This window comes from Vombatus ursinus, unplaced genomic scaffold (genome assembly GCF_900497805.2).
Source record: "Vombatus ursinus unplaced genomic scaffold, bare-nosed wombat genome assembly UNPS02014863.1, whole genome shotgun sequence".
NCBI classification, from domain to species: Eukaryota; Metazoa; Chordata; class Mammalia; order Diprotodontia; family Vombatidae; genus Vombatus; species Vombatus ursinus.
Window position 1 is genome coordinate 35,194,663 of NW_020954641.1, and position 25,557 is coordinate 35,220,219.

Genomic DNA, 25,557 nt, shown 5'->3' on the forward strand with positions numbered 1-25,557 from the left:
TCAATGACATAGTATTAAAAATAAAATATTTTTCATATTGTATCTATAGTGTTCTGCTCTCTTTCACTGAATTTGTCAATCCATGGATGTAAATTTTTAGAAGTGTTTCCCCAACTCAGCAGCTTTAGGAGATCACAGTTACTTTTACTCCTCTTCTTATAGCCCCCTCCCTCCTTATGTGTTGTTTTCTGTCATTAGAATATAAACTCCTTGAGGGCAGGGATTGTTTTGTTGCTTGTATTTATTTGTATTCTTATCCCTTAGCATAGTATGTATGACAAGTGCTTCCTCTAGCATCTATCTCTGTCTCTCTTTCACACACACACACACACACACACACACACACATTTACCTATCCTTCCTTCCTCCCCAGCAACCCTACCACTCTTTCTTCTCAAGGTAAATCTGCAAGGCCAAGAATGAGAACCTAAACTTCACCATGTGACATTCTTCCAGCAAGCTGGTGAAAGAAGTCTTTGGTCAAAGGACTTTGAGGAAGTCCAAGCAAATGTAATGGACTAGTATTATTTGTCCCTGCTCCTGTCATCCTGAAGTGAAGCTAGCATTGCCAAGGCTGAGGCAAAGACTGTCCTAACTCTCTTCTGTCCTTCTGCAGAGTAGATGTCTTGTTTAGCAATCCTTGACTCTCTGGGATACCTTTTACATGTTTCTGGCAGCACCTTTGGGTAGATAAAGTCACTGGGAAAAATTAAGCTCTACAAGGGCCATAGCTCATGTACATGGGATGGTCATCTTATCCTAGTTAGCTCCTAGAATAGCCAGGCACGTGGTGTATGGATTCATGCCTCATCATGGCATAGAGATGATTCTTAGTTCTTGAAAGTTGACTGGAATAAAAGCTCCAGTAGGTTGTACCAAGGTAGAAAGACATTGAGTATGGTCCCACTGTCTTTTACTTAGTGACCCATCTAGCTGTATTCAGAGGATTTTTCACCAGAAAATTGACCACCAGGTGGTGATGCAGGGTCTTTTGTTTGTTTGTTTTCACAAGCACAATACATAATTGCTTCTGACTTTCACGGTTGAAGGGAGTGCCCATACTGATGAAATCATTGAACCTTGAAGTCAATTAGTGGTACAGTCAGATTAAATGAAAATAAACCTTGTTTTATTATTTCATGCTAAAACACATCTCACAGCACAAGCTTACAATTTGGAATAACATGCATTTTTTTTTTTTTTTGGCACAAGAAACTCTGGGTACTTTTCTTCTTTAAGACTATCAAACCTACTATGTAAGAAGCTGATTTTCCCCCCCATGCACTGTTTTTGGATACAGTTGTGTATCTGCCCAGTGTATTGAGGTGGAAATGTATCCTGTAGTACAATTAGGGGAAGCTTCTTTCTCAATTTTCTCACTGTGCAGCAGTATGAGCAAAAACCCCACCATTTTGTTGGTATCACAAGCCTAAGCCATAAAACCCTGGGATTTTAAAATATCCCAATTGCCTTGAAACTATAAAGTAGACAATGGAACACACACACACACACACACACACACACACACACACACATAGATATATATATAGAAAACAAGAGAGAGAGTGATTCTGAAGGGAGATAAGAAGGGTATAGTGCCTTTTAGTTTCCACTCAAGAAGACAGCAAGGACAGGGGATGGAAAGGAAGAATCACTTGACAAAAAAATGCCTCCTCTGTGGGAAAAAAAGATTGTTCAAATAATAATGTACATTAGATAAAGGACAAATAATAACCTTGGTGTTGAATACAAAATTTCCTCAATTTACTGGAGAAAATAAATAGGAATACCTTGAAGGAGTGACCCACCATTAAAGCCCCTACCTTGTAGTTCTTTGCCATTATATTCTCTTGGTTTCCAGGGTGTCAAATGCAAAACTGGGTACACAATGTGTCCAGTATGTTAGCCTATAGACTTGCAAAGTGGTCAGTGATTCTACTCTCTGGTTTTGGGTGCCAGTGTCAAGAATGGCTGGTGTGTGATGCTTGTTCCAATAAGGATGTCAGCACCAAAGACTGAATTCAATGAGGACACCAGCCCTCCCCAGTCCTGGATCCCATCCCTCCAGACACCTAGAACTTTTTGTAAAGCTATGAAAGAGAAGGTTTAGGAGTTTTGGAATTCACTGTGTGTCTTCCTCCCCTCCCCACTCCTCCACAGTAACAGTTCTCATTTCTATATTCTGTAATGGTTAAGTATTTATTTACACAGCTGTCCACACTGATGACCAGAGGATATTGCTGATATAACAAAAGTGATTCAGGTACACGTAAACTCACCAGTACTTTTCTCTGGTCTCTTAAACAATATACTGTGTCTGAAAAAGAACAGAAGCATTCTAGCTCCAATGGTTACTCTGCTCCCATACCAGGCAGTTTACTCTTAGAGCAGAAAGTTCCCTTTCTCTTTTCTTTCTTCATCTACTCTCTTCTTCCTCCTCCATTCCCTTAGTCCATAATAATGATGATGATGATGATGATGATGATAACAATTAATAATAATTATGATGATAATAATAAGCAACAGACCAGAAGAAATGAAACCACCAAAGTCCATGATAAACAAACTACTTAAGACTGAGAGCCTGAGCTGACCTCATTTTAAACTCACGTCCTTGATCTTTTCTCCTTCTTTCCTTGGCCTTATGGATTCTGTACTGTAGGGCTGTCATCAAGAACTGCATCCCTTAGGGGATGGCAAGTATTCACAAGTTTTCTGGTTCCTCTGGGAACAGATCAGATTCTTTTGTACTTTTGAAAACATTTGGTTCATTAGCTAAACAGTTTTGGGAGAGAAACAAAAATCCATGAACCTTCCATTTGAAAGTCATGGGGGAAATGTGGAATGCTAAAAATACTGCATATAGGACAGTTAGGAAGAGGGATTTCTTGGTGATCTAACAATGAAAGGGTGATGCTAATGCACAAAGGTAGAGACATCCCTCATCTATAATATGGGAACAATAACAAAACCTAATAATGTTGTGAAAATCAAATGAGATTTTATATATATATATGCATATATACATGTCCATATGTATATACATACATGCATATATACATACACATATATAGTACTCTGTACTATACTCTGTTTACTCTGTAAACCCTGAAGCACTAGATAAATGTCAGGTATCATTGTCATCATCATTATGCTAATAAGGAGACAATGTAGAACTATGAAATATACTACATTGCCTCGTGGTTTCAGGATACTTAAAATTAAGGTACCTAGAAGTTGTTAGGTTGTTTCCCTTAGCTTTTCCAACTTACCAGAGTCAACTGTGATTGGTAAAATATTCTCAGTGCTTTAGATGAGGTTACAGATATGGCAGGCAGGGTTTGGTCAAAACAAAAGTTACTATTTTCATGGCACTCTGTACTACTTCTGAAGCGGGAAGAGATTTCAATCTCATTTTATCATCACTAAGGAGATGGGGCCAACTCTTACTTACTCCAGGGGCTGGTTATATAGCTGGTCGTTTTAATGACAGCAGTTCATACAACAGTCACTGTCAGCAACGTCACTGTCAAAGGGATATACTATAATGACCTTGTTTGTGGATGATCCAATCCCACTCACTTCCTGGCCAATACTGCCTAAATATAGAGGTTCTTGCTGCTTGCTGCAATCTTCATCTGACATTAGCCAAGGGAATGGAGAGATTGCAAGACTCAATATTCTATGGCCTCATGATTCCTGTTGGTTTAAGGATGATAGAAGGCTTGACCCTACAACGGCTGGTTGAAATATTGATGAAAACTCTGTGGCAGGATCACAAACTGCAGTCCTTCCCATGCTTGACTGTGTTTCTAATGGCTTGCCCCTGGGTCACAAGTGGGAGGGGATAAAAGAATGTAGATAGATCAATGCAAATCCATCATCATTACTAGAAAAAAAAGTAGTCAATGTACTCTACTGATGGTGAATTATGTTTATCTTTGTATACATAGGATAGAATGTGCTTTTTAAAAAACTCTTGTATAGGGCAACTAGGTGGCCTAATGGATAGAGCACTGGCCCTGCAATCAGGAAGACCTGAGTTCAAATTCAGCTTCAGACACTTGACACTAGCTGTGTGACCCTGGGCAAGTCACTTAATCCCATTGCCTAACCCCCCCCCCCAAAAAGCTCTTATATAAGTTTCAAAGCAAAGGAGAAGATAAAAGCTTAGGTTAAAAAAAAAGTTTTTGGATTCTTCAGAAATTTAATTTATCCATGCTATACTACCTGTCCCCTCTTCCTAGCTAGTATGGATAACTCAAATTTTGCATTATAAACTCACTTGTTTTATCTTTAGGAACTTTTTTTTTCATGTCTTTTTGCTGACTTATATCAGAGTAAAATGAGATATATGGCAGTGCAACATAGTTGACAGGGCACTAGACTTCGAGTTAGAAAAATCTGATTCCAGATCCTGTCTCATATGCTTACTAGCTGTGTCACTTTTCTTCTAATATGCCTCGGTTTCATCATCTGTAAAATGAGAGTGTTGGACTTGATGGCTTCCAAGGTCCCTTTCCAGTATAAATAAATGATCCTATGAACCTATGACTTGTTCCTGAGTAAGAGGAGATGAGAGGCAGAAGGGAAGCAAAGACCTGAGTTTTTTCTAATTCTGCCTCTGACATATACTGGCTGTATAGACAACCTAGAGCAAGTCAGTGAAATTCTTATATCTCAGGCAACTCTTTGAGACTTTCAGTTATAGATGAGTTCTTGACTGGCATTGGTGAGAGGAATTTCCATACCAGGAGTTCCTGGTGAAATTAAAGGTTTGGACCAAAGAGGAGATGTCCAATTGCAACTGCTTTTCATCCTCCACTTAATTCAAATATTGACCATAGCAACTGGTCATGTCCTTCTCATTGTGTTTTGTTCTAGCCCAAGATTGTTCATTACCAATGTCCTCATTTCTTTGATCAAAATACCCCAATTGTAGAGAGTACCTTGCCCAGAGGCATCCAGATGGAAAGAGCAGTTTTGAAACCACAGGAAAGTGGAATGGAAGAGAATAAGGCTTCAGATTCAGGGCCTAAGGATGCTGAATGTGGAGTCAAGGGAAGAGGAGGGGGATTAGGGACATTGTGAAGAAATGCTGGCTCTTAGAAGGAAAATAAAATACCAAGAACTCAGCTGTCTTAGAAAGCTTTAAAAGACTGCAGATAGGTGGTCAACTAAGTTATCTATGAAAGGTAGGATGGGTTTAAGATTCAATGATGAAGGGGAACCGCCCTACCCACCAATTTCTTTGGCTCCATGAGCAGAGCATTAAGACAACCTCTGCATAATTCTAAATTGTAACAGTAAAGACAGGACAGACAGAGAGCTGGTAGTCATCTGAGGTCTAGCCAGCCCTTTCATTTGCCATTCAAATGCCAAGATTAGTGAAATCAGAAAGATGTCCAGGTTCATACTGAAAAGAGACATGAATGAATGGAGTAGCTGGGGTTTCATGCCCTCAAGAGAAGCCAAAGATGTGTAACCTGTGCCAGTGCATGAATCTCAAGTTTCACATGCTGGCTCGTCGCCTATTAATACTGTAGATGACTACAGACTGTTTTTCACTTTCATTGCTTCTCATATTAGGCCAACCCAGTGATATACCTGTGGCATCCCTTATGTTAAAATAATTTCACACTAATTGCAGATTTTTCCATCAAGCATTCTTCAGACAAACAGATATCCATCTTCAGTATCCAACTCCTTGCTTAATTTATCCCAGGAAGAATAAAGTAGCAGTACCTGTGGAGGTAAAAAACAAAACAAAACAACTTTTAGACTCTAGGGTACATTTAATGTTGTTTTGCAACATTAGGTTTTCAAATCAATTAAACCCAAAGAAATTTTTTCTGGCCCGGAGAATTTGTATTCGTATACCACTCTCAACTCTGCACATTTACCAGTGTTCTCTTTCCAAACACCTGCTTCTTTATCTCTTCCCTCAGTCACTCCACAAAGAGAACCTAAGAATCTGACTTTAGCTAACTCTTAAAGGCTATATCTAGGAGAGAGCAAATAATGCAACCATTGGGGAATAAGAAGAAATGAATTCCATTCTGTTTGAACTTTATTCTTGACCTTCAAGTGAAGTTGAGATTTACTGACTGAGGTGGATTGAGAACTTTTTACCCAACAGTACAACAGTTTGGAAATTTACTTGGTTTATAATAGTTCCAAACTCAGAGTTTTCTCACAAACATTCTCATGAAAACCCAGAAAAAAAGGTAACAAGCAAGAGAGGGAGATGAATCATCCTTTGTCAATTTCCTTTAGGCCTACTGCCTGGCTTCACATACATGTCTCTTGATTTCCTTTATGCCCCAGGACAAGAGCTAATTTAATGTCCTTACTTTCTCTTTGTCTCAGGGCTTGAATGAGTAGGAAGTCAACAACTAAAACCCAACTGGTAAGATGGACTTCTAGACCTTACCATCTCCCCCGGCACCGCATCCTTACAGGATTCTCAAAGCTTTGCCATTTACCCTGCTACACCTTACAGACTTTCCGGCACTTCCACATGACCTATCCGTGAACCCTTAGGCCTGCACTTTGCCATCTGCCCCACAAATGAACTTTTTTTTATGTCTATACTCTGCCTCAATTAGAGGGTGAGCTCCTTAAGAGCAGGAAAGTCTTCACCTTTCTATGTGTATAATGCTTAGCATAGTGCTTGGTAGCTATGAAGTGTTTAATAAATGCTTATTCATTCACTCATTCATTCATTCTTCATTTCATTTCATTCCTTTGGGAAAACTCTGATAGCAACCACCACTGGATCTTTTAACTGAAGCTTGGTTGGGAGTCTTAGCTAGTTCTCCAAAAACTTAATTATGATTCATTGTTCAGGTGGCTAGATTATTGAAGACATTCTAGCTTTCAAGGAGACAATCACATTTGTGCTTAGAAACAAGTTTATCTTCCCAGGGTTCTGGCAATTCAACAACTGTGAAATGAGGGCCTGCTTGGCACAGTGCAGGCATCCCATCCAGCAACGTGAGAGATGCTTACAAACCAAACCTCCACAGTTAGCTGCACATGTATATTTGTTTCCTTTAGTGCCTCTCTTAGCTTTAGGAAAACAAGACTCAGTAAGAACAGTCAGAGGCACCATGTGGTCCTCTCAATACTTTAATTCAGTCTGAGAAGCTTGAGAGCAAAATCTTTTCACCTAAATCTCTGTCTCCTGACTTCGCTGTTTTTGTCAGCAGTACCAGCATTTCCCATGTTTGTAACCTTGGGTTATCTTTGATTCTTCCTTCTCCTTTATCTCTCACATCTAATCCATTCTTAGGCTGTTGATTCCATCAGTACAACTCTCTTACATTTATCCTGTCTTTGTTATTATAACTTAATTCAGGTCATTACCACTTGCTTAGATTATTACAATAGTCTCATTATAGGTCTCCCCACTTTCACTATTTCCCCACAGCAATTCATCCTATACATTGTTGTCAGAATCACTTAAAAAATAGATCTGACCATATCACTCCTCTTCTTAAAACTCTTCAATGGTTCTTTATTGTTCTATTGAATAATGTTCAAGATCATGGCATCTCAGATTTAGAGCTAGAAGGGACCTCAGAGGTCTGAATCTAATCCCTTCATTTAACAGATGAAGAAACTAAGTGACTGGCCCAAGATCACATAGGAAGAAGTTAAAGTGTTAAAGGTAGGATTTGAACCCAGACCTTCTGATTCCAGAGTCACTGCTCTTTCTATTGCTCTTAAAGTCCATTCTCCTTTGCTTGAAATGCAAGGCTCTCCACAAACTGACATGTTCCCCACCTTTCTAGCCTTGTCTCATATTCCTCTCCTTCATACTCTCTGTTCCAGAGAAACTGGACAACTCTGACCCATTCTCACACCTTTGTGCCTTTACTTAGATTGTCAAGCCCTATGCCTGGAATATACTTCCCTCCCATTTTCTGGTATTGAACCTCTACTTTCTCAGAAAGCCTTCCTTGATTTTCCTAGTTAGCAAACACTGCCCTCAGACGCCATCACATAGCATTTTGCTTCTGAAGTTGAACATGTTCATGCAACATTGTATAGTAGAGCTGTGCAGGTGTCATTTTTTTTTTCTTTTGGTCTAGACCTATGATTTCATTAATAGAGTGAACTCCAGGTGAGGGAACTCTCTCTACCAGTGTAACTTAGAGACTTAGAGAATTGCCTGGTATATTGAGAGGTTAAATAACTTATTCAGGATCACAGAGCCAGAATATATAAGACAAAGGATTTGAATATAGGTCTTCCTGACTTATCTATTACACCATACTGTTTCTCATTGGGATCATATGCCCTACTAGGTTGTAAACTTTGATAGCAGGGACTTACCTAAACTTTGCATTTCCCTAGCACCAGCACAGTCATCTGCACACAGTAATAATACATGGTAATTAGCATTTGTAGCACTTCAAGGTTTACAAAGTGCTCTACCTATGCTATCTTATTTGACCCTCACAATACCTCTATAGGTGCTACTATTATTCTCTTTTTAGAGATGAGGATACTGAAGCAGACAGATGTTTCATAATTATCCCAGGGTCACATAGCTATTAAGTGTGTGAGACAAGATTTGAACTCAGGTCTTCCTGAAACCAAGTTCAACTGTCTATTCACTCTTCTACCTGGCTGCCTAACATATTTGATGATTAATAGATTAATAGGAAGCACTCAAGTTGTCCCTTGGTACTTAACGCTTTTTTTTTTTAAGAATTAAAATGTCATTAGAATGTGTAATGATTGATGAATTATCCTGTAGTCTAATGCTCTCATATTTTTTAAAATTATTTTTTCAATTAACAAGAATTTATTTTCTTTCCCTCCCCTTGGTAAATGTGCTTTGGTCTTCCCAAGGCTAACTGTATAATGTTTGCTAACAGGCTCCTCTTGTTTATTCTAAATATTTTGCATATTAAGTAGGGAATGTTGTTTATTTGGTTTTTCAGAACACAATACCATGGGAAGTTGAAAATCCTGTTGTCTGCAGAACAGCTTTATGGTCATGTCTGTGACATGGATGCTTCCTTTGGACTACTCAGAGCAATAATCAGGATAGGATGACCAGGGCTATGCTCCAGGGTACCAATTTAGAGTACACTGACAACACCTTTGCTCCTTCAGCAAGTAGAAACTGAGTTTAGAACTTAGTTAACAAAAATAATTAAAATAGGAAGCTACTAGATGACATACTTCCTTCCCCAGATGTGCCAGAGGTGAGTTCTTCCCTGTCCTGGCTCCATCATACTCCTCACCTCTGAGGCCTCCCCAGCAGCAGCCATGTTACCATGATATCTGGGAGTGTGAAGTTTCTAACTACAGTACTGCTGTCCTGGGTTTCAGTGTCTCTCCAGGCCTTCTCTGAATTGGTCGTAGAAGGTGGATTTGTGAGTGTCTTTTGTGGTGCTTGCTCCGGGTATGTTTCCTGGCATTTGTCCTCACCATCAGAAATGTTCTCCTGGAGTTTCATGATCACCCTGATAAGCTACAAGCTTTAGTTTTTTTGACTACCATATAATTTCCATACCACTTTTTAACTTTTTACTTTCATTCCACTAAAACCCCAAGATTATTTTCATATATCAACCTCTTTACAGCCACACCCACCTCATCTTTTTACTTATATTTTTATCACTAGTGTAATATTTTACATTTAGCTTTTTTTTTTCTTTTTTGGTGAAGCAATCATGGTTAAGTGACTTGCTTAAAGTCACACAGCTAGCAAGTGTCAAGTGTCTGAGGCCGGATTTGAACTCAGGTCCTCCTGACTCCAAGGCAGGAGCTCTATCCACTGTGCCACCTTGCTGCCCCTATTTATCTCTTTTTTAAAGTTTAATTTTGCCTGTTGAGAACTTCTTGGATCCTGACTGCAATCTAGTCTATTACGTTCCTCCTAAATTTGTGACATTTGCAAATTTGAAAAGCATACCATCTACATCTTCAAATGAGTCATTGCTAAAAATGTTAAATAGCACAGGGTCTGTGGGACACTCCACTAGAGATCTCCTTCTGAGCTGACATTGAACCATGAACAATTACTCTCTCAGTCCAGCTGTTGCCTCAATTCTGAGTCTCCCTATTACCTACCTATTATTTCTCCCAGAGCCTAGAACAGTGTTTATGCACACAGTAGGTACTTGATAAATATTTGCTGAGTGAATGAACCCTGTTGAACAAAGGTTGAAGTTTTCAAACACTCCTATGTCTCCTTTTTCATCCTCCTCCAATGGCTAAAAAGGAATTAAAAACCAAAGCAAAAATAAGATTTTAAAAAAGCAACCCTCCTTATAAATAGATTTTGCTGAACTGAATATTTGGAAATTTAGTTTCTTAAGCTTAAAAATAACCTTCCCTTCAAAATATCTCCCCATCTTGTTCTGACAGTTCGGTTTCTTCTGGAAGCTGTTGTTTCATCTCTTTCTATCTGTGACTGACATATCCTTTTCATATGGTTTATTTATCCCCTTTCACATTAGCAACACAAAGCATCTACCCAGGGGGTTCCTTAGGGAATCTGTGGTGCACTTATGCAGAAATATTTTAAGTTTCAGCCAGGGCCCCTCATTAAGGCTGCCTTTCCAGGTTCAGGTTTGATTTCTGTTGATTTCATCATGAAAGGGCCCTGAATGGAAACAATTCTTACAGCTGTCAAGTTGGGTTAAAGAGTCAGGTTAATTTGTATGGAAAACATTTTAGGATAGTAGTGATTGGCCCCTGGGCCTCATGTCCAGCTGCAGCCCAACCCTTGGCACTTTAAAACAGCCCTCATCAAGTCAATCCCACTAACAAAGATTTCAGTAAAACACTAATGAGAATGCACAAAATCGCTTTTGCAAATCAATGTCTTTTGTCCTTCTCTTCCCTGGCTCAAATCCCTTTGTTTCTTTCCATGTCTGTAGCACTTCCTTGTCCACCATCGACCTCATCTATGTAATTAGTTTGCTTCTGTGTGTGTACCCACAAACCTCTTACCTTCTAGCTTTTGATAATCATTGGCATGATAAGTAGAAGGATGCCAGCTTTCAAAAGTCCTTTGGATCTTACAGAAGATGAGAGTGTGGGTTGTTTTGGAAACTGAATCCCTTTTTATGGGGATTCTACTAAGTACAATTTAGAGCTGGGGAAGGAGCAGGCAGGCAAAACCAGAAATAGCCTGCTGGAAGAGAAAATCTGGGGAATGAAAAATGTTTACTGAATTTCAACATCAATGATCCAGAATAAGAGAGCAGCCTCAACTCTTGTTCCAGGTTTTTCTAGTCACGCCCACTTGCTCTTGCAGCCGCAGTAACTTCATTTTCTTTCTTTTCTTTGGGCAGAGCAAAGATATCCCGAGGTTCCCTTTGGTGCTCCCCTCCCCCCGACTTTCTGCAAAGTAGTCCAAAGTTGTCTTAACCTTTTTTCTTAAAGGCCTTGCCATCTTCACTGTGTTCAGTAGAATATTTACCAATTAGAGATTCTCACCCTTTTTCACACCTGTGAGCTCACCAAAGCATTCTTTATCAATTACTGATCATAGTCAGTTACCTGTCTACTTGTCCAACTATGTGTGGCACAGATTTATATGGGATGGTCACAGAAGAACATGAAAAGATGGATTAAAGTGGGCAGCATGCTATAGGAGAAAGAAAACTATTGCTAAGCAGTTATTACACAAATGATCCATTGGTTGAGGTAATTTCCTCACTGGAAGTTTCTTATCCTAATGAAATCACAACTCTGGGCCCCCCCTGCCACCAAAAATGCTCCATAAGTACCCTTTCTCCATGGCAAATTACAGCACTTGCATGCTTTGGCATGCTTATATGTATTGCTGTGGCCAAAACAATTTATCCCTCTAGGAACTCCTCCCCTTTCGTGATGGGGAACCTCTCCACACTTAGCTAGACTTGGATTCCATCGGGGTCACTGGGTCCATTCCCAGCATTCTAATTTGATAGGCTTCTGCTGCTTGCGCCTTTCAGAAGCCAGTATGACCTCTATGATGCCAGGATCATCAATGGATGTCATTAGTGGATTGTAATTATAATATATCACATAAATGTAGGGATAGGGACAAGACTTGTGGCTTCACTGGTGTAGGAAACTCCCAGGTGAGAAAACTCTCTATTAATGCAGAAAAACAACTTCTTTGCAACTTATAGCAAAGTGCAGTGGTGTCACACTCAAAAAGAAATGGGGAAGGGGTTGGTGGGGAGCACTAAACCATACATAAGGATCCCTGCAGGGGACATATTGATTTAGAAAACCACATTTTAACATTATCTATATTCTATTGTGTTTTTTCTCATTTTTCCCAACTACATTTTAATATGGTTCCCATTTCAGAATGGTGAGGAATCTTGCATGAGGAATCATACCTTTTGGCCATCTTTGACACCTCTAGTTAAGACTATAGGAGCTCAGAACACCCTTGGGCATTGGAAATCAAAAGACTTATTCAGGGTCAAAGCCTCATATTTTCTCAGAGGCTGGATTTTAACCAACTTTTTGGGTTCCAGGCTAGGTCTCTGTTTACTGTCCCACTCAACCTCTCTACATAAATGGAAGGTGTACATAAAACACTTTGTAAATCATAAAGTGTGCTATAAATGTGTTGTTATCAGTGACTGGTTCAATTCAGTGATTTCTAGGGGAGCTTCAGAATCTGAGGATTGTCTTTCAGTTTCAGCAGGTGGAGATCTGAAGGTCCAGTAGCCAAGCACCTCTCTTTTCATTCATTTATTTAATCTTCCATTTCTTACTTGAGAACTTCCCGGCAAGTACTTATCATGGTATAATGCAAAGCTTGTCGGATTAAGAATCAGAAGATTCTGATCTGAGGCCTGCCTCTGTCACTGACTGGCTCCTGTGTGATGCTGGGCAGCTCTCTTAACCTCTGTGTCTGTTTCCTCCTCTGGAATTTGGAACTTAGACTGTCCATTGAAGTGGATAGAGTGCTCTTGGGCTTAAGGACAAGAGGAAGACCCAGGTTCAAATCCTGTCTCTGACCCTGGGCAAGTCACAGTTATTATGTCTGAAGCAATTCTAAAAGATTCTTGTCCTTGCCACAGACAGGTCTGTATTGATATAAAGTCACAGATAGTTTGTAATCTATGTTGGTGGAGGGTATTCCCATATCTGGAGTTCCCTCATGCTGATGAAATCACATATTAATGAAATACTGGAACAATACTTATACTGCCTACCTGATAGGGTTAGTAAGTCTAAAAATGAGATAATATATGTGAAAGCAACACCTTTTGTTCTCCCTTCCTTCAAAGCCAGCCAAAACTGGGTATTTGTAAGGGATTATTATTATTGCAATTAAGTGCAGTGATTAGCTTAATAGCCTATCATTTCTTGGTTGGAATTCAAAGTAAAGGTCAGTAAGCTGAAAGATTTTTTTGGGAATCTGTGTTCCTGCATGGATGTAAGGAAAAATACAATACCATGTATGAGGCAAACAGATGGCTTTATACTAAACAAACAAACAAACAAAACTCCTCCATCTAGAGCAAAGTGTCCTTCCAGGATTCATTCCAAATACACCCTGCAGCTGCAAAGACTTACTGAGTTAATTCTTCCAGTTTCATCCTTTCAGCAAAATGGGTTCCACACAGTTCTTCTGAACTGCCATGACATGCTGTTCAGGGAGATCTAATGCCCCTTCCCCTTAGCCAAAGGAATTAATGGTCTTTATCTTCAGGCTATAAGCAAAATGACCCAGTAGCAGCAAAGCTGCTGGCCAAACAAGCAAAGAAACAAAGATGAAGCCCTCCCGACTGCCAGTTTACTAAACACTTGGGTCACAAATGGGACAACTTTGATAGGCCTTTGCTATTCTGACTGTCACTGCTGCTCTAAGACATCTAGGGCAAAGAGGGGCTAGGGCAGGTCTGTGCTTTAAGAGGCGGGGGAAGGGAAAGAGAGGGATGCTGGCCCATCTTGTTAAACATAATTGCTCTCACCCCTGCTGAGTTTATGCCAGAGGGGCTAGTGAGGCTACAGGAGGCCCACACATTACGATGTCTGAAAAAAATTGTTCTCTAAAACAGCAGGAAGGAAATAGTAGTTGCCGCCTGAAGCCACGACTACAACTATTTGTCAGGCAGAGGGCAAGCAGTCAGTAAAGATGGATGGCACTTAGAAAGGTCGAGTTCAATCCATGGTGATCAGATGCAAATCCGTCTAACCCATCCTGGACAGATTTGTTGAAACTAACTTTAAAGTTCTCCGTATGGGGTGGGAGGAAGAAGGGAGTCCTTGATCACTGACCTTACTTGGTAAACTATTCTGCACGCAGCCTTTTCTATGTTTTTCATTGTACAGGAACAGCATGATGGAATGAGTAATATTTTGCCTTGCAATTTCTGGTGTGTGTGGTGGGGCGGGGTGGTGGTGGGAATCTGGACCTATGATTTCACTGGTGTGGAGGAACATTTTGGTGTAGGAATTCCCTTGGCCGATTCAGGCTGGCAATTCATTAGTAACTTTATAGTACAGTTATCCCTTCTACATTGTGACTTTTCCCATCATGGTTTCTATATAATTCAGGTTGGCATAAGAAATTAAATGTGAATTTTGGGGGAGTTTCGTGGACATGCATAGGTCAGCAGATGACACAGAGCCTATGACTAAATACTTAACCCAAATTTAACAATAAGGTATCCTAAATATCCTATTAAAAAAGAGAAAAAAACTTCATGTGAATTTTCAAGATTGCAGGGGGACCCTGCCCCTAATCCTCGCAATGTGGAAGGGATAACTATAATTGAGAACTGCCTAGCACACTGAATGAGTCAATCAACAAGCATTTACTAAGCACTATATGCCAGTATGGTGCTAAGTGCTGGGAATACAAACAGAGACAAAAACTCGATCTCAGTTCTCAAGGAGCACATATTCTAATGGAGGGGGGCAAAAAACATGCAAATAACTATGTACAGACAGGATATTTATATATATATATATATATTATATATGTGTGTGTGTATGTATATGTGTGTGTGTGTATATATGTGTATATATACACACACACACATATACATAGCATAAGTGGAAAGCAGTCTCAGAGTGAAGGAGTGGGGGAACCAGGAAAGGCCTCTTTTGGAAGGCATCATTTAAGCTGAATCTTGAGAAAGCCAGGGAAGCTGGGACCTGGTGGTGAGAAGACAGGGCACTCTAAGCATGGGACACAGTCAATGAAAAGGCATGGTCGTCAGTAGATGGAGTGTTCCAGGAACTGCAAATAGTCCAGTGTAGCTACCTGGATCTTAGAGGAGTAAATTGTAACAAATTTGGAAATACAGGAAGACACCTGGTTGGGAAGAGCTTTAAATGCCAAACATAAAATTTTATATTTGATCTTAGATGAAATAGGGAGCCACTAGATTTTACTGAGTAGGGGGAAAGTGACAGGGTCAGATCTATGCTTTAGGAAAATCATTTTGGTAGCTGACTGGAGGATGGAATGGAGTAGGGAGAAACTTGAGGCAGAGAGACCAATTTAGGAGGCTGTTGTGATAGACCAGGTGAGAGGCGAAGTCCTGTACTGAAGAGGTATCTGTGTGAATGGAGAAAAGGGAACATCTTTGAGAGATGCTGGGATGGTAAAAACAAGATGGCAACAGATTGGGTGAGAATGAGTGAGTGAGTCAAGGATGACACTGAAGTTGCAAGCCTGAGTGCCTGAAGGGACAATGGTACCCAACCTCCAGCAGGCAGGTGCTGGCCCTCCAAATTATTGTTCATTACAGGAGAGAAGCCCTGACTTCTGTGAAACTAAGTGGCCACTGGGGCTGCTCAACCCACAAGCTCTCGAGACTCAAATGAGAATCCAGAAGCTCGTGAAACAAAACATTTTTCAGAGACTGCTATTGGGGCAACATTGTAAAGTAGGTGAGGGAGATGAGCCTAGATGCTGGATTTTTCTCCCATAGGGCCTTCCCTCTCTAGTACTCTGTGCCCTCTTGCCCTCTCTCCTTTTTCCTACACACATACACACACAAACACAGACCCAACAACAAAAAACCTGTGTTCACTCCCCTTTCTCTCTTCATACAAGCCAAAGTATAAGTAAATAATGACAGGTTCAAACATTACCTCTCTTTCCAGGAGATATTTGCTTTTTAACCAGAGCCAAAGCTGAGCCTAAAGAGGATGAAGTCCTTTGGCTAGACCTCTTGCATTTATAATAATCTTTAAATTATAATTACATGTATTTCTCTCTTCCCTCCTCTCCCCTTGAAATGCAAACTTCTTCAGAGGCTGATCAAGGTTCTATCCATATTGGCATCTTCAGCACTTACCATATAGCTGAGGTCCTTAATAAATGGGTGTTCGATAGAATCAAAGAACTTACTTGAAAACAACTTAATGGGAGAGGATATTTGGGGGCTTGTCTAACATTTATTTTTGTTGGCTAGGCAATGGGGTTAAGTGACTTGCCCAGGGACACACAGCTAGTAAGTGTCAATTGTCTGGTCTGAGACCGGATTTGAACTCAGGTCCTCCTGACCCCAGGGTCGGCACTCTATCCACTGCGCCACGTAGCTGCCCCGTTGTCTAACTTTTCTTGGGCAGCTACGTGGTACAGTGGATAGAGTTCCAGGCCTGAAGTCAGGAAGATTCATTTTCCTAAGTTCAAATCTGGCCTCAGATACTTACTAGCTGTGTGACCCTGGGCAAGTCACTTAACCTTGTTTGTCTCAATTTCCTCATTTGTAAAATGAGCTGGAGAAGGAAATGGCAAAAACCCCTAGTATCTTCAGTCTATTTTTAAATACGATCAGATGAAGGGGTTAGTTAACTGCATGCTTAGAGAAGAGAAACCAACAAAACTCAGGGCCTTGCCAGGTTGTGCTGAGATGAAATATCTTTGGTATATCAGAGATCACTGTAGACCTACCCATAACTCATACACAGAAGGTAAGTCTGAGGGTGGGGTGATTGGAAAACTGCTTCCTCACCCCCCTCTAACACTATCCTTCATATAAAGTTTACTAGGATGATGCATTCCTGCTAGAAGTTGCACTGTAGGATGTTGTTATATGATTAGTTTGGAAGACATTAGCTGTACTTTCACCAGGACAGTCAATTTCGTCACTTTAACAAAAATAAATTTTAAAAAATCAGTTGAATTGAGTGTTTAGTGTAATGCAAGCCAAACAGCCAGAGGATTTAGGTGTTTTTGCTCTTTTTTTTCTTATTTTCTTTTCTCCTGGATTGTTTTGGGGTGGGGCTGTACAGCCATAGACAGTTCTATTAAGAGAAGGCCTTCGTCTTGAACATTTTATGCGTCTCTTCCCTGAGAGAATTAATGTCCTGGCCCTGCCTGTTCAGGATCTGGAAATATCTTTGTATCTCAACTTGCTAAATGTATGTTTGGGTACAGTAAGCAAACACTCTAAGACTTACAGGGTGTTTTCGATCAAGAAATCTCCAAGGGCTAATTTACATGGTGAGTCTAATGCGCAGGGGCTACTTTAATTCTATGTTTTTCATAGCACCCAAATTCACCCTCAAATACCATTTTACCAAATACCCACAGTGTTTGGGGCTCAATAAATGCTAAATAATAATAATTAAACCTACTGTTAATATAAAGCCTTCACCATGTTTCTCTGGCTCAATAATCTGGGTTATCAGATTTAGCCTCCATATTAATTGAACAATTTAACAAGACTTTTCACATGTCTGGCATGGACTGTATCACCTCCTTTATCTCCTTCCATTTTCTACTACCCTCAGTACTGTGACCAAGTGACTATTCCCTTCTCCCTTCTCTCACTGCAGACTACATCCCTCCTTCCCTAACAGCCATTGGAACTACTCCTACTTCCTATCACCTCCTTCCTTCCTTCCTTCCTTTCTTTCTTCCTTCCTTCCTTCCTTCTTTCCTCCCTTCCTTCCTTCCCTCTTTGTATCAGCCGCTAACTAGCAATCACTTAACATATCTGGGCCACAGTTTCTTAATTTGCTAATTGGGAAACAAAAAATGCCTATACCCTTGCCTTCCAGAGCTATGTATATTAAAGTATTTTGAAAAGTGGTAAGTGTCATAATAGTGCAAAGTGGCATTATCTTTTTGAAATTAAGTAAGACCCCCCCCTTCCCCTTCTTATATTTTTTTGAGGACAGAGAATACTGACTGTGTTTGTATAGTGAGTCTCCATTTCCAGGCAGAACAATACCTGCATGGAAGAGAGACAAGCCAGCACACAACAGAAACCTGCATTTTCCCTTTTATTCTTCCAGGAAGAGGACAGAAATGGTCCTGGGGCAGGGCTTCAGGGCTCTCTAGAAAGGCGCAAAAAGAGGTAGGACTCTTGGAAATAGAATCACTATGACACCCTTTTAATCTATGACGGACTATTGACAGCCTCCTAGTTGGTCTCCCTGCCCCAAGCCTCTTCCCACTTTAATCTGTCCCTTACATAGCCACCAAAATGATTTTCCTAAAGCACAGATCTGACCACAAAGACAGGCAGGAGGCATACAGTGAAGACAGAATGTTTAAGCATTATTCACCTCTTTTGGCATTAGGAATAGCCACACCAGAGATTCACTTGCTGGGTATGATGGCTATGTCAGAGGCAGGGAGTACTGGAGTCAGGGGCTTTGAATACTTTGGTTTTCTCCTGTGGTCTGCCTGTTGCCCAGAATGGGATCCACCTCGATGGACAAATAAGGTTGTCATCTCTTGGCACAAAGGGCCTGTTTCTGCCTGGGATCCTTTGGAGATGGCCACCGGCTCAGGTTTACCAGAGGTAGAATGGAAGCTGTGGTGTTTGGGTGGAGGAGGGCTATAGGTTTGAAATCTCACTGTTTTGACTTGCTGTAATAAAAGAGAGAACAAAAGATTACTTGTGAGTTGGAGAAATGTAGGATATAAGCAAAATAGAAACTCCGTAAATAAACTCTGTTCATTTCTGTCCCTGGGGATTTTTTGGTGTTGTACATCCTGTTTGGCGCTCTACCTCACCTGAACCCTACCAATTCATCCAAGATGCAGCTAGGTTATGTAGTGGGTAGAGTGCTGGACATGGTGCCAGAACGACTTGAGTTCTAATTCTGCCTCAGATACTTACCAGTTGTATGACCCTGAATACGTCACTCAACCTCTCTGAGCCTCAGTTACTTCATCTGTAAAATGGAGATAATCATAGCCCCTGTCTCACAGGGTTGTCACGAGGAGCAAATGAGTGCTTTGCAAGCCTAAATACTTTGTGGAAATGCTAACTACTAGTCCAAAATATGAAATTATTTATCCAAACTCCTTTTATAGAAACTTTCATTTGGAATGAAAAGACTTGAAAAGCAAAGAAGCTCAGAATTGTAAGGGTTCTCAGAGTCACTTATTCCAACCTGCACCTGAGCATAAATCCTCTCTATATTCCTGAAATCCAATCTCCATGTAAAGATTGCTTGAAGATATCTCTTGGGAAATACAGTCAGAAAATGTAGGCCAGTCACTTCTTGAGAGTGAGAACATCACAGAGCGGACAGCCTTGGTGCTGCAATAATACCCATGAAATATTAAAATTCCTAAAGGCAAAGCTCAAGATCCTCCAACAGTATGTAAGCTACTTGAAAGCCAGAATAGTTTCACTTCTGGTATCCCTGGTATCCCCAGGGCCTGACACATAGTCTTAATAAATACTTATTTATTGATTGAGTCACTCCTTTTCTGAGGATTTATGTGAGGGCATGGATAAGATTCACACAGGATAAGAATGGATCTATAACAGTGGAGAGTGTACCCAATTTAATAATTCAACTGAAGACAAAAACTTAATAGTGTCTTCCCTCAAGGAGCTTACATTCTACAGATCCACTGAAGGCCTGGAGTTCTGACTGCTTCCTGAAGACCTTTGCTTTGATGAAACAAACCTACATGAGGTACAGAGGACAAGGATTCTGGGAGTGGTTAGGGTGGATGGGCTGTGTGGCCCAGAGGATGGCCCTGGCTTACTTTACATTCCAACCAAACTGGATCACCAGTTATTTCTTGATCTCTGTCTCTTCCCCTATCTCTGTCCATTCAAATAGGCAGTCGCTGTTATTCACTCTTTGATCTCTGCCCTTTGGAATCCTCTTCCCTTTAAAACTTAGTTCATGTATTGTCTTCTCCACAAGCTGACTTTCAATTAATTTCCTTCTCCTCTGAGCTGACCTGATAAGTTATCATGGCTCATCCTCTCTCCTCTATCTCTTTCCTGTATTATCTCCACATTTAGAGGGTAAACTCCTCAAGGCCAGAGGTTATACTCTTATATATACACCCCATTACCATAGTGCTGCACAGCTGAGTAGGTGTTCACTAAGTACTCACTGACAGAGTTTTGTCAATGGCAATGACTTCAAAGATGATGGAGCATTAACTTGCAGCTGAAATCTCCCATATGTGCTGTGTCTACCATTAGAAGGTGAGCTCCTACAGAATACGAGCTGTCTTCACTTTTCTTTTATTATCCTCAGAATTTAATATAGTGTTTTGCACATAATACAGTCATTCCTTCCACATCATGGGGGTTAGGGGTGTGGCACCCCTGTGATCCGGGAAAATCCACATAAAATTTTTTGGCTCTCTCTTCATATCAGAGGAGAAGTCTGAATTTTTTTTTTCTTTTATGGGTGTTTACAGTACTTTATTATAAAGTTTGGGCTAGGTATTTGATCATAGGCTCTGTCGTCTGATAGCCTTCACATGTTGTCTGCGACTTCTGCAAAACTCCCCCAAAATTCCCATTTAATTTGTTATGCCAACCCCAATTATATGGAAACTGAGATGGAGAAAGTCATGATGTGGAAGGGATAACTGTATGTACTTAATGTTTGTGTCTCCATCCCTCCACCCCCATTCCCTTTCATGCATACATTCCTGTGTCTGAAGGGAAGTGGCTATAACTAATGGCCAGGTCTCATGATACAGTTGCCTGCCAGGGCCTGAACTACTCTGAACTTCGTGGTCCAATGCAATTATTATAATTCAGGAGGCAGTGACTATAATGCCCTTTTTTCAGAAGAGGAGGAGGCCACTGAAGGCTCTTCAGGTAGCAGCTACAGAGGCTTTATGGCAGAAGTGGTACTCTAGTTGGACCTTGAAGGATAGGGTTAGCAGGCAGCTGGCAGAGAGGAAGGCATTCTAATCATCAAGGAATAGCATGGAAAAAAAGTCATGGAGGCAGAAATGAACACAGTGTGTTTATTTAGTTTTGTACATGTTCAATTCTTTAACTGTCCTTACTAATATTTTAGTCTTCCTAAGTCCCTAAGACAGGTCACTCTGGCAACCAAATTGAATAAAATAAATTCTGATTTTCCTGTGTCCTTGGCACAATTTCTTACTTAACCGAGGTGGACAGATGATTTGGTGCTTTAGACAAAGTGCTTTACATATAGTATCTCACTTGAGCCTCACAGCAGCACTATCATTCCCATTTATAGATGAAAAAACTGAGGCTCAGGGAGAGTAAAGGATTTACCCATGGTTAGTAACACAGTTAGTTAAGTATCAAAACTGGGATCTGAGCCCAGGTTTTCCTGACTTCAAGTCAAGGACTCTATCCACTATAGCATGCTGCCTCCCACAGAGGACATAAGACACAAAAGTGCATGCATGCAAACACACACACACACACACACACACACACACTTCACTAAATGAAGCTTGGGTCATTTTCCTTGAAACAGCACTTTGGCAGGAATCTTTCTCATGTAAGTTTACTAGTAGATAAGGAAATTTTCCTGGCTTCATTAGCCTGAAAAATAGTCAGTGGTATAACCTTCCATATTATTTACTAATTCTACCCCCTTATAACCTCGTCTACCTTTTCTTTCACTCTCCCAGGTTATTAGGAAAGCACAAATAATTTGTCTTTAACAAATGAACTAATCCTAAGAAGTTCAGTTGGAAGAATTCTTGACTAGCAGACCTGGCTTCTAGTCCTGACTCTCTCATAACTATTTATGTGACCTTGACAAAATATTTAAATTCTGTTTCTTGGTAGCCCATCTGTAAAATGAAGTGCCTTAGTATGCATCTCTGGTTTGTCATAAAAATTAAGGGAAATTATGTATCAACCAATGAATCAATCCCTGAACAGTAATAAATACTTACTATGTATGTGCCAGGCAGGGCAGTTAGGTGGTGTAGGGGATAGACACTGGGCCTGGAGTAGAGAAGACTCATCTTACTGAGTTCAAATGTGGCCTCAGACACTTACTAGCTGTGTGACCCTGGGCAAGTCACTTAACCCTGTTTGCCTCAGTTTACTCATCTGTAAAATGAGCTGGAGAAGGAAATGGCAAACCACTCCAGTGTCTTTGCCAAGAAAACCTTAAATGGGGTCATGAAGAGCCAGACACATTTGAAATGACTGAAAAGCAACATAACATGTGCCGGGCACTGGATTTAGTGCTAGATGTCACTCCATGATGTCATGGTCCTTTTTGAGAAACGAAGGACAAATAATAACAACAAATAATAACAAAGAGAACTCTGAAAAATACAGAAAGTCCTCACAACCTGGCTCTTTCTTATTTTTCCAGTCCTACAATTGTTTCCATGCATTCTACAATTTAGTTAAACTGGCCCCTACTTGTTGTTCCTAACACACAATATTCTATTTCTTTTCATTGATTTTCCTCCATGTCTGGAATGCCCTTCTTCCTAATCTCCATCTCCTACCTTCCCTCAAGATTTTTTTTTCTTTTTTTCTTTTTTTAATTTTTAAAGATTTTTTTTTTCAAATCCCATTTTCTGCAGGAGGTCTTTCGTGGTCCCTTTGCTGCCAGTGCCTTCCTTCGGAGATTGCTTTCTATTTATTTATTCTGTCTGTATCTTGAACACACACATATGTACATACAGTTATTGCCTATTAGTATATAAGTATGTCTATATATTATCTATTCTATCTATCTGTCTGTCTAAATCTGCATGTCACATCCATTAGAATGTGAGCTTCCTGAAGGCAGGAACTATGTTTCTGCCCTTCACTGCATCTCCTGACCTTATAAGGCCCAGTGCCTGGCACATAGTAAGCACATAAATAAATGCTTACTGCCTAACTGACATGCACATGCTATTACTCATTATTAGCTGAAATAAAGGAAAGTGGCAGAGTAAGAATTAAGAAGGCCTGAGTTTCTGTCCCAATTCCAACACTTAATAGTTGTGTGGCCCTGAGGAAGTCACTTAATCTCTCTGAAACCTGCTATCCACATTTATACAGTAGGAATAATATTTACTTTATGTACCATTTTTGTGATTGTTACTGTTCAGCTGTTTCAGTCATGTCTGACTCTTCCTGACCCCATTTGGCAAAGATATTAGAGCAGTTTGTCATTTCTTTCTCCAGTTCATTTTACAGATGAGGAAACTGAGGCAAACAGGGTTAAGTGACTTGCCCAGGGTCACACAGCTAGTAAGTGTCTGAGGCCAGATTTGAACTCATGAAGATGAGTCTTCTGACTTCAGGCCTGGCACTCTAAACACTGCACCACCTAGCTGTCCATATACCACACAGAGATGTTATGAGGAATGTGCTTTGTAAGCCTATAGATATGAGTTATTATTGTTTCTAATTCTTCTCACTGCTAATGAAAAGAGCAGTGCCTTGGGGATTAAGAGACCTACTTACTTAAATTCTCTAGGGTTTCAGTTTCCTAATACTTAATATAGGGAATAGACTAGACCTTTATGGCATCTTTGGACTCTTTCATCTTAACATCTTAACAACTAACTGAGTTCATGCAGATAGATACATAGGGAACCAACTGACATCTTTAAAAGAGAAGCATAGAGGCAGCTAGGTGGCGCAGTGGATAGAGCACCCTCCCTGAAGTCAGGAGGACCTGAGTTCAAATCCAGTCTCAGACCAGACACTTGACACTTACTAGCTGCGTGGGCAAGTCACTTAACCCCAACTGCCTCACCCCCCCTCCAAAAAAAAAGACAAACATAGAAGACAGACATAAGGGCAAATAACAGCAAGTAAATATAAAAGCACTGCATGGCCCCACGTGAAGAGTGTTGGGAGTGCCAAAGTTGAGACTGGTTAGAAAAGCTAAGGACCAACAAAAAAGGGCTTAAAAAAACTACAGTCGGGGGGGCAGCTAAGTGGTGCAGTGGACAGAGCACTGGTCCTGGAGTCAGGAGGACCTGAGTTCAAATCCGATCTCAGACATTTGACACTTACAAGCTGTGTGACCCTGGGCAAGTCACTTAATTCCAACTGCCTTATCAAAAAAAGCAATAAAAAAACCCCCAACTATATTGAGTTAAGAGGAGTGTCAAAAAAAGGGATTGGAGAAGTGATCTATATGGATAGGACAGTGACAACCGAGGAAAGAGAAATGACTGGTTATTTCACTTATCTATTTAACAAATATGGCTTTTTATGGGGAAGAGATACCCATGATTAAATAAGATTGTAAGATAGCCGCCAGCTACTCTTGATAAGTTCAAGTCCTCTGGTCCGGATGTGTCCTTAGGTACAAAAAGACCTGGTGGACATGATTACTGAGTCACATTATCAGTGATCTTTGAGAAACTATGAAGAAAGAGAATTTACATGAAACTTTCATAGGACTGGAAAATGGGGAAAAGGTATCCCAATTTTTAAAAAGGGGAAGGAAATGATATTTGCAAATTATAGGCTAGTGAACTTGACTTTGATTCCTAGAAAATTCTAGAATGGAAGGATGATAACTGAACATATGGAAAAGGAAGCCATCATCACAAAAAGTCAGCATGGCTTCATCATGAAAAAGGCATGCTAAATGTTCTTTATTTCCTTTTTTGACAGTATTATTAGATTAGTGGGATCAGAGGAATTCTGTAGATCTTATGAAATAGAATTTACTTAGATTTGAGCAAAACATTTGATAAAATCTCTCAATGTATCCTTTTATTTTATTTTATTTTATTTTATTTTGGTGAGGCAATTGGGGTTAAGTGATTTGCCCAGGGTCACACAGCTAGACAGTATCATGTGTCTGAGGCCACATTTGAACTCAGGTCCTCCTGACTCCAGGGCCGGTGCTCTAACCACTATGCAACCTAGCTGCCCCAAAATCTTTTTTTTTTTTTTTTTTTGGCGAGGCAATGAGGTGAAGTGACTTGCCCAGGGTCACATAGCTACTAAGTGTCAAGTAGCTGAGGCCAGATTTGAACTTAGGTCTTCCTGAATCCAGGGCCACTGCTCTATCCACTGTGCCATCTAGCTGCCCCAATGTATTCTTTTAGAAAAGATGGAACAATATAAGATAGATGCTGGAACAGTTAGAGATGGATTCAGAACTGGTGTAATGGCAAGATTCAAAGAGTAGTCATTAGTGGCTTAATGCCAACTTGAAAAGAAGCCTCTAGTGCACTGACGCAGGGATCTGTGCTTGGCCCTGTGTTTTTTGATATTTTAATAAATGATTTGGATAAAGCATAGGTGGCACACTTAACAAATTTGCAGAATGCACAAAGCTGGAGAGTGATAGCTAACACAAAGGATGACAGAATCAGGATCCCAAACGACTGACAAACTAGAACATTGAGCCAGATCGAATAAGTTGAAT

General features: G+C 40.3%; 1 protein-coding gene across 5 annotated transcripts in view; it reads right to left on the bottom strand.

The window, feature by feature from the left end:
* Window positions 1–4,066: 4,066 nt before the first annotated feature.
* The window catches only part of SH3RF2 (SH3 domain containing ring finger 2), a 166,071-nt gene continuing 144,580 nt past the window's right edge, over window positions 4,067–25,557 (bottom strand). For 4 of the 5 annotated variants that reach the window (XM_027841942.1, XM_027841941.1, XM_027841940.1 and 1 more), the window contains 2 exons: window positions 18,514–18,820; window positions 4,067–5,745 (listed from right to left, as the gene is read on the bottom strand). In XM_027841942.1, coding sequence (XP_027697743.1) covers window positions 18,548–18,820 — 273 coding nt within the window. In that variant the 3' untranslated portion in view covers window positions 4,067–5,745; window positions 18,514–18,547. Of the gene's footprint in view, window positions 5,746–18,323; window positions 18,821–25,557 lie in introns of those variants that run through there. The other variant, XM_027841939.1, reaches the window with a different exon arrangement.